The sequence below is a fragment of the Tachysurus vachellii genome, chromosome 26, assembly GCF_030014155.1.
Source record: "Tachysurus vachellii isolate PV-2020 chromosome 26, HZAU_Pvac_v1, whole genome shotgun sequence".
In the NCBI taxonomy this organism is placed as follows: domain Eukaryota; kingdom Metazoa; phylum Chordata; class Actinopteri; order Siluriformes; family Bagridae; genus Tachysurus; species Tachysurus vachellii.
In genome coordinates, this window is record NC_083485.1 from 1,261,660 (window position 1) to 1,272,196 (window position 10,537).

The following is a 10,537-nucleotide window of genomic DNA, read 5'->3' on the forward strand; positions in this document are numbered from 1 at the left end:
ATCATCTTGCTGAAAGAAGATTTGTTATGTTTTCTTTTATCATTTTATAGAATGATGTTTCCTTTACCTTTTGTATGAATTTATGTAACCATTGTGTGATTAGGAAATGATATAATATTCAATAGTATGTTTAGATATTAAGACAGAGAGTAACATTGAAAGCTTAAAATGAAATCACTGATGTTTTGCAGAAGCATGAGCTCATGAGAGACCTGACAGGATGCTGACAGAAGCAGAATGACCGTTATGGAATTATACTAATAAATGTTATAAATAGGGTTTTACTCTAATTGTTGATCTTCTGTTTTCAAAACTAACCCGTGCAAACTAGGACACATCCTTTAGTGGGGTTGTGGAAGGGTTTCCTATGCAATCCGAAAACAAGTGTCAATAGAGGACATGTATGTCAATATAATTACTTCACTGTCAAACATATTTTATTAGATTGTCCTGGACTCTTATCAAGTTACTTCACTTAAGGACATATTTAATGACATGTCTGAAAGGTTTTGGATTTTTTTTATCGTATGTTAATTAAAGAAAACTCATATAATATGACTTGCTGTTTATATTTTTTTTGTTTTTATATTTATTTATATGATATTTGTGTTTTTGTAGTTGAATTTTTGCCATTAAAATAGCTTTGATTGCTGACATGGTATTGAATAAAATAATCTGATTCTGAATCTAAAGCAGAAGTAGGATCTGAGGACATATTTGGTCTTCGTGATCACATTGTTGAGACTCAAGATGGTATAGACAACCACCACTTTAGCTTAATGTCACTGGTTGTCTGCGTCTTTCATAACAACACCAATGTCGCAAAGGTTCATACTCTGCAACTGCAGAGCAAAAGTCTAAGGAAGAAACTGTGTAAGGTCGTGTTGTTGCAGGGATCCTAATTAATCCAATACAAATAAACCAATACAACTTAAGTGTTTAAATGAACATGTATAGTCACACCATTGTAGCAGTGTTACATGCAGTAGGCTATAAGGTAAGTAGTGATTGTTCATTTGAAGTTTACTCAAGTGGAAGAATGTAAGTAATAAACTTACACCTACTAGCAATATGCACTATATTGTGAAAAAGTAGATTCTCTTAATATCAAAACCTTAAATTTTCTCTGGACTCAATGATAAATACATGTCTGACCTTTGGAACGAACCAAAAAAAAAAACCTAGAAAATGACATTCATGACGATTTATGGTGATTTTATTTCTTTGCCTACATTGACGCTGATGCATTAAGAGGAGGGGGTCCCCTGTACCAAGAAAAAGTGTTTTCCGGGAGGTATTCCGAAAACACTAACATGAAGTCACGTCAACACGTCTTGCACAATCTTTTACCCCGCCATGGGTAATGCTGAAGTCACTGCTACAAACTTTACAGCGTGCATCATTATGTTTAACGCTTATAAGACAGGGACACTTTTGTGTAGTCTGGGGTAAAATGTGTCTTATACTGTGGTTTTTTGGGGCACACACAAAATAATTGCACAAGAATGTGACGTGAGCTTTAAAATGAATTAAAAGAGGCTTCGAGGCAGAGGAATTTGCCTCAATAAATTTTTGTAATCGAGTTACTCGAGTAATTGTTTCGTACATACATACACACACACATATGTACACACACATACACTCACATACACACACATACACACACACATGTATACACACACACACATGTACACACACATACACATGCACATTCACATACACACACATTCACATACACACACATACACACACACACGTACACACACTATTAAATCTATTTTATAAAATAGATTTATGGAGTTTTTAAGATATATTTAATAATATTTTTGATATACTGTCTAAAATTTTTATATTTTGTTATCTTATATTTAGGTTAAATTTAAACTTGATACTGTTACATAATTGGCTGTTAGAGTGTCACTCCCTACGTTGTTGGTTACGAGAGAGCGAGTGCCTTTGTTAATGCAACCAAACTTTCTTCGCAACCTCGGGTTTCTTCTGACGAAGAATAAAAAATATTGAACGTTTTATTGAACACATTTTTTATTGATATCGATCACGTGTCTATCACGATACATATTGTTATCGTTTTATAGCCCATCCCTAGTTGGAAACAGCAGCGGCAGCTTGGTGAATCCAGGGACTCAAACTCACAATGTTCCTTCTGGTAGTCACCACGTCCACATTCCCCATCCGGTGCTCAGTGTGAACACGAGTCTCTTTATAATCCACTTTTTGTTCTGTTCTGTTCTTTATGCTTATTTTCCTGTCTCTAATTTTCCGAGTTCTCACCCAGAGGCATTCGCACGACTTACAGTAACGTTTCAGTTTGTTCAAAATAATGTGTAGTGTTTGTCTAATGAACTAATCTTTTATTTTGTATCTTTTTATCCCATGTGTGGTTTTAATGATCTACTCTCCTTTAATAATTAGTACAGAATAAAGTGTAATAATCATAGTTATACACCGTCACATACTGTACTATAATCTCTAATAATCTATTAATGTATTGATGTTTTTTGTAATTAAAGGCCAGTTTGCACACCAGCTCACTGTAGTAAATGTACCTATTTATTTATTTATTTATTTATTTATTTATTTGATGAATTCTTTTAGACTATTTCAGAATGTTAAGATTCACACACACGTGGAAATTCATGTGCTTTAGTTATTTCTGTATTATGTGTAATTCGTTCTGACACTCGGTGGCAGCAAAACACATAAAACCCCTGATGACTTCAGTGCACGTGGAACACAGCTTTACTAAACTTGTTTATTTGAACGTTTATCAGTAGGTTGGACATAAAGTGTATAAAATAATAATAAATAAATACATGATTTATTACGATTCATATCATTTTTAATCTTCGTTTCAGTAAAGAAGGCTGTGGACATCAATGGCGTGATGAATCTTATCAGATCATTACAGGTTTCAGATATCTGATGGAAAAAATTAAATATTTATCAAGATTTAGACATAAACCTGTGCATACACGTATGTTTTCACACTTAGACCCTATAGCACTGATACTGATAGACCAGATGATATACATATATATATCCCACACTACTGTTGTGTCTCTGCACAGCTCTCACACAAATCATAACCCTTACAGGGAAGAGGATGGTAGTCTGAAGCATGTGGGAGATGAGCAACAGGTCACTCAGTGCAGTGAAACTCTAGTGTGACTGCAGCCTCAGGAGGATGGGGATGAGCAGCAGACTGACTCTGGTATTCACTTATAACTACACTTTCAATAACGATGACGGACTGTAAGGATCGATGACGTGTAACTTTATTATTTGGCTCAGATTGAAAAGAAAGGGAGAGAAACAACTTCACTCCAACTTCACACATAGACAGAGTGTGTATTTTAACATTGATGAATCAAGGTAACAATAAAATCTGTACGTCACCTCACGATGTATTAGTAACGAAGCAAGAAATACGAGCACAAGGACTTGACCATGGCTTATTCAGGGTGTTATTGTAGGACTGACGGTATTTGGACCAGTATTCTGACAGGTATTTGGTCACAGCCATCACAGTAACGTCACTGCAGCAGTTTTGCTTTCTGATGGTATTGTGTAAAGTTATTGATTTATAAAATGCTAAAACCTTCAAAAGTCTGATTTTTATTAAATATGGAACACACACACACACACACACACACACATACACACACACGTACCTGTATGTGGCTGCATAAAGCAGCACATTATGCACCTTGGCCATGACACGCACTTTACTGTCTTAGCATTGTATTGAGGGGTCAAACTTCTAGAAATTCCGTCGAGTTATTGCTCTTTGTTACGACCTTTAAAAAGTTGTCTAGGGTAAGGAGTAACATTTATGGTTGTGGTCATTTTTGTGGGTGTAGTAAGCAAAAAGAAAAATACAGGGACACGAAATAACAAATGTGTGATTTATTATCCGGGGGCACGGTGGCTTAGTGGTTAGCACGTTTGCCTCACACCTCCAGGGTCGGGGTTCGATTCCCGCCTCCACCTTGTGTGTGTGGAGTTTGCATGTTCTCCCCGTGCCTCGGGGGTTTCCTCCGGGTACTCCGGTTTCCTCCCCCGGTCCAAAGACATGCATGGTAGGTTGATTGGCATCTCTGGAAAAATTGCCCCTAGTGTGTGATTGCGTGAGTGAATGAGTGTGTGTGTGTGTGTGTGCCCTGCGATGGGTTGGCACTCCGTCCAGGGTGTATCCTGCCTTGATGCCTGATGACGCCTGAGATAGGCACAGGCTCCCCGTGACCCGAGGTAGTTCGGATAAGCGGTAGAAGATGAATGAATGAATGAATGAATGAATGAATGATTTATTATCCAGGTGAGAAAGGAGATAAATAGACAATTCAAACAATATAAATAAATATAAACCCAAGAGAAAATGAGACGTTAGTGACGCTAAAGTAAATAAAGAAAAAAAATAACAAAACCAATACTAACTGTTTTAAACCTCTAACCTAACTAAGGAAAATAAACAAGAAAACAAAGTCTTCTGCTTTTTATATCTGGCGTTTTATATCTGCCGGCTGGAGTTCATTGGCAGCGGATAGGTCAAAGCTGATGATTGACATCTCCCCGAGCCAATCAGTAGTCAGGGGAGGTTCTAAGAGAGCGAGAGACCGAGAAAGAGAAAGAGAAAGAGAAAAAGTCAAAGAGACAAAGAGAAAAAAAAAACAGGCACTTCCACAAAACATTTTAGGGACGTAACACTCTTCAAAGTTCGGAATATTTGAATCTCCTGGACATTTAAATGCACCAACTCAACTTTCCAAAGCACTTATTTTGCTGTATTTTGGCTTTTTAAACGCCGAAATCACGTGGAACGGAATAAAGGTGGGCTAAAACAACAAAAGGTGTGTTTTCAAATCCAGAAAAGTTTTGACCCCCTCCAGGTAAACAGAACCGATACCTTCGGAGATCTGTGAGGTTTGTAACGATGGGTTTATTGTGGATTATTTGATCATTTTGTTTTTTAACCAGTAAGCGCTGTATTTTAGCTCTATAGAGAGGAAGCTGCTCAGACTTCATACAGTAATACACACTGTAGTGTAGTTAGAGGTGAGAGACTCAAATACACACTGTAGTGTAGTTAATGGTGAGAGACTCAAATACACACTGTAGTGTAGTTAGTGGTGAGAGACTCAAATACACACTGTAGTGTAGTTAGTGGTGAGAGACTCAAATACACACTGTAGTGTAGTTAGTGGTGAGAGACTCAAATACACACTGTAGTGTAGTTAGAGGTGAGAGACTCAAATACACACTGTAGTGTAGTTAGAGGTGAGAGACTCAAATACACACTGTAGTGTAGTTAGAGGTGAGAGACTCAAATACACACTGTAGTGTAGTTAGAGGTGAGAGACTCAAATACACACTGTAGTGTAGTTAGAGGTGAGAGACTCAAATACACACTGTAGTGTAGTTAGAGGTGAGAGACTCAAATACACACTGTAGTGTAGTTAGAGGTGAGAGACTCAAATACACACTGTAGTGTAGTTAGAGGTGAGAGACTCAAATACACACTGTAGTGTAGTTAGAGGTGAGAGACTCAAATACACACTGTAGTGTAGTTAGAGGTGAGAGACTCAAATACACACTGTAGTGTAGTTAGAGGTGAGAGACTCAAATACACACTGTAGTGTAGTTAGAGGTGAGAGACTCAAATACACACTGTAGTGTAGTTAGAGGTGAGAGACTCAAATACACACTGTAGTGTAGTTAGAGGTGAGAGACTCAAATACACACTGTAGTGTAGTTCTATAGTGACATATACATGTTATATGAAGTTTTATAGTTCTGTAGGTGAGAAAACTCATATACAGAGGTGTGCCAACATGTGCCCGCTTGGCACAGGAGTGTGTGCCACTACTAAAACCTACACACATACACCCGTTTGGCACAGGAGTGTGTGGCACTAATAAAACCAACACACACACAGATACACACACACACACCCCCTTGGCACAGGAGTGTGTGGCACTACTAAAACCAACACACACACAGATACACACATACACCCGCTTGGCACAGGAGTGTGTGGCACTAATAAAACCAACACACATACACCCACTTGGCACAGGAGTGTGTGGCACTAATAAAACCAACACACACACACACGCGCGCGCGCAGGAGCGTGTGGACAGGTAAACTGCGCATGCGCCCTCTATAACAAAAGCGGAGCTGTGAACGAGCTGTGACTCTCCCATTCTGTTCATTTTACAGGTAAAAGCACGTAAATAATAAGAGAACCCGTTAAATATAGAACAGTGACTGCACTAATGGTGTATTAGTGTGACTTTATCTGATGACTTTTTGTATTTTCTCTCTTTAATATGAGGAAAATGTTGTAAATATGTTCCAGTGATCATTATATCATTATATATAGTCTTAAGTGTGTTTGGGTTATAAAATGTTTAATCTTTGAAGTTAATGCGTTAAAATACAGAGTTAAATGTCTCTGAGAAACTCATTCTGTTATGGTGTTTCGCGCGCTTTTGGTGGTCACGTGATCGGGTCACGTGATCGGTCAATGAGGGAAGGTGAGAAAAGCATCTTCTGTTATAAATAAATACTCACCTATGAGGGAAAAAAATAGTAAATTGTGTTATTTACAATGTACAATATTTTTAAGAAGACTGTGGTTTAAAATTTTAACATTTACACTATATATATATATTGAGTAAATCTAATTCTAAATCATATGGTTTTTATAAATATTAGTATTGAACATATAGTACATACATACATATATATACACACATACACATACATACACACATATACACACATATATACACACACATACATATACACACATACACATACATACACACATATACACACATATATACACATACATATACACACATACACATACATACACACATATACACACATATACACACATACATACACACACATACATATACACACATACACATACATACACACATATACACACATACACATACATACACACATATACACACATATACACACATACATACACACACATACATATACACACATATATCCACACACACATATATCCATACATACACACACATACATACATACACACACAAACATATATATATATATATATATATATATATATATATATATATATATATATATATATATATATATATATATATATATATATATACACAGTACATAAACACACATACATACACATATACACACACTAAATCTATTTTATAAAATAGATTTATGGATTTTTTTAAGTTATATTGAATAACAATATTTTTGATATACTGTCTAAATTTTATATTTTGTCAACTTAAAATATTAAATTTAACTTAAAAGTTAAATTTTATAACTTCTCTTACTCTAAGAAATCTTACTCCGGTAAAATATGTGTATATATAATATGTATAATATATATACACTTATTTTACTGTAATCTACAGCAATCTCACAAGAATTATTCAAATACACCTTGCAGTTTTTGAGATATACTCATTTAAAGTATTCTGAATATTAGAAAGAATTTTCTTTAATAATTAATAAACACTTCAGCGATGAAACGTCTAGACGAGGATTAAAGCTCTGTCGTAGACACAAAGTTCAAAATGTTCCTTTTAAATCTTCATTTTTGGGTTGAACGACTTCATCAGATTTATTTATTAAATAACTAAGAGATAATTGCTGAATTTACATTTCCAAATATTTTGAAATGAGAATTAAACAATTGCTCATTAACATGTTCAACCTTTTAAATATTTAAAGTAGAATAATGAATGAACACGATCCAGGTTATAAACATAAGACAATGTAGAATTCAGGCTCCTGTTCATTGTTTTAATGTTTTTCTTTCAGACACTGAATACAGAAGATGGAAAGAGAAAAACGTACGTATGACTACAGACACGCAGAAACAACACCACGCCGAATGTGAGCCGTAATCAAAGCAAAAGGTCGTCTTAGGAAATATTAGTGTGACTTTATTTTGGCCAGGCAGTGAGAACGATATTGTCCGACCTTCATTAACAGGATCTCCACTATTTCTGATAATCAGCTTAAAATTAAAATACCACCAAAGTCTGAGCTTATGAATCTTATTCAGTTATTACATTCTTTACAAAAATGTAATGTTTAGTCCACATGCTGCTTCCAGATCATGTTCCACAGTGTGTCAGTGTAGATACCCTCTTCATCACCAAAGCCTAAAACTGACACTTTAGTAAGCTGTGATTTGATTAAAAAACACATTGAAGTCACTCTGTCTGGATTTCAACTAATAATGTTTGTAATAACATCACAACAGGTGTTCTCTTTGTTACTGAGATGAGGGCAGTTCTTATCCAGAGGGTTTCCATAGTGGAGCCTCTGGCTGATCATCTGTTGCAAAACGGGCATATCCATCAAGAGACATATAAAAGGATCTGCCGAGGAAGAACCACCCAAGACAAGATGAGAGAACTCTACAATGTGTTAAACACCAAAGCAAGCAAAGTTGCATTTTATGAAGCCCTGATGGAAACAGATCCTTCCCTTCTTGAAGAACTGGAGAAGTCATACCAAGCTGGTGAGTCTGTTTATACTCTCAGAATAACTGATACTTTAAACAGCAGTTTAATCATGAACTGCTTTCGCTACTAAAACAAAATCCTGCCAGTAAAAATCATGACCCAAGCTCGGTGTAGTAACCTGTTGTTGCCTCATGAATTGACATCGTATCATATTGTGTGAAAGTCTTCTCATCTTTCTGCCTTCATTCCTCAGCGGTTCCACAGCAAGAGGACGGTGGAACTGAAAAGTATCGTAAACTATGGGTGAGAAGGAGCGTCAGATATAGAGAGACATTTGAGGAACTCCTCCGTGATCCTGAATATAAGGAGCTGAAAAACCCAAAAATCCTCTTCTGCACAAAGAGCGAATACAAGATCGGAAGTGGAGCCGAAGGAACCCAGGTGTATATCGGAATAAGGTATGACGGTACTGAGGTAGCTGTTAAACGAATGCTCAAGGATAACCATGAAAAACTGAACGATGAGATGAAATTACTGCGAAATCTGGACCACAAGAACATCGTCAGATATCTAGATTTCACACATGACCAGGATTTTCATTACCTCTGCCTCCAAATCTGTGAGTATAATTTAGAACAATACATGGAAAAAAAACTGGACCAGGAAGCTTCGAAGAAACTGGTAAAGGAAGTGCTTCTTGGATTGGAATACCTCCACGATGAAAAGATCATCCACCGAGATATCAAACCCGCCAATATTTTAATTGGTATTTATTTATTTAAAATCTTATCTGCTTCTTTAATTGAGAGACTTACCGAACTGCTCAGCTCATGATTCCAGTGAACACGGTGTACGAAAGCCAGAATAACGCTCCGAATCTTTTTAACAGATGTAGAAGGAAACGTGAGGTTGGCCGACTTCGGTATAAGCCGCACGATAAACCAAGCTGCGAGCTACGTGTACACCACGAGAGCTGGTACCCGAGGCTGGGAGGCGACAGAGATCCTAAACGGGGGTGGAAAGGTTCAATACAGAACAAGCACCGACATTCAGGTTCGTCTCTTAACCCTTTATGTGTCGCTTAATGAACATGAAACGATATACGACTTTTATCACTGATCTTTTTTGTTTAGCGGGAGCCATTTTGTTTAAATAATATAGCTATGTAATAAAACATGCTTGCGGTTGCAGGTGGCTGGAATGTTGGTGTACTACATCATCTCTGGCGGTTTTCATCCATTCGGTGACGATAATACAGAAGACAATATTCGGAAAGAAGTTTACCATCTGGATAGAATTACTGATGTAGAAGCGAAAGACCTGATTAAGAAAATGATTGCACACAATCCAGAGGACAGGCTGAGTGTCACACAGGCTGTAGAACATCCATATTTCTGGAATGATGATGGGTAGGATTAAAAATGGTTACACTACAACATCAGGTGGGATGTGGAACAGTGGGAAATATCTTGCGTGTTAAACTTTACGTCCAACTCCGTCCTCACATCAGTGGCAGAGGTCATCACCCGTGCCATCGATGTGCCATCCCTCTCTTTCTGAAAGGGGCTGGAATTTGTGCTGAAATTGGCCAATCAGAGAATCCCAAACCTCAAAGCTATATCCATGCACTGATTCCACTCACTTGTCTTTTGAAGCTTTGCAGACACTGAATGTTGGCACTGATCTGATGTTTGACCTTTTTTGCTTCGCATCTCTTCCTTTCTCTGTCTGTCTCTGTATTTTCCGGCTCAGTCTCTTTTACTGCTTTCCTGCCTGAATATCAAGGATAGCAGCATGAGAAAGGTCAGGTGAGATCCTTATTATCTTCTGTAGCACTTGAAGATGAGATGATGTAACTCACTGTCGTATTTTACATTTGTTCCCGTTTAGGAAAGAAGCTTTTCTGAGGACAATCGGGGACGTGGATCCTGTCCAGAAGTACACATCTGTAGACGAAAAACTGCGTAAAACTCTGGAAAAATACCCACAGTTTTGTGGATGGAAAGCTAAGGTTTGATTCAGTCTTA

General features: G+C 37.1%; 1 protein-coding gene across 4 annotated transcripts in view; it reads left to right on the plus strand.

Moving 5' to 3' along the window:
• Positions 1-4,641: 4,641 nt before the first annotated feature.
• LOC132840933 (serine/threonine-protein kinase/endoribonuclease IRE1-like) overlaps positions 4,642-10,537 on the plus strand; it is a 7,518-nt gene continuing 1,622 nt past the window's right edge. Inside the window, exons 1-7 of one of the 4 annotated variants that reach the window (XM_060863028.1) lie at positions 4,642-4,941; positions 7,858-7,889; positions 8,306-8,566; positions 8,764-9,276; positions 9,400-9,563; positions 9,702-9,919; positions 10,401-10,521. In XM_060863028.1, the coding sequence (XP_060719011.1) occupies positions 7,874-7,889; positions 8,306-8,566; positions 8,764-9,276; positions 9,400-9,563; positions 9,702-9,919; positions 10,401-10,521 (1,293 nt within the window). In that variant the 5' untranslated portion in view covers positions 4,642-4,941; positions 7,858-7,873. The remainder of the gene's footprint in view (positions 4,942-7,857; positions 7,890-8,305; positions 8,567-8,763; positions 9,277-9,399; positions 9,564-9,701; positions 9,920-10,400; positions 10,522-10,537) is intronic. The other 3 variants (XM_060863024.1, XM_060863026.1, XM_060863025.1) reach the window with 3 other exon arrangements.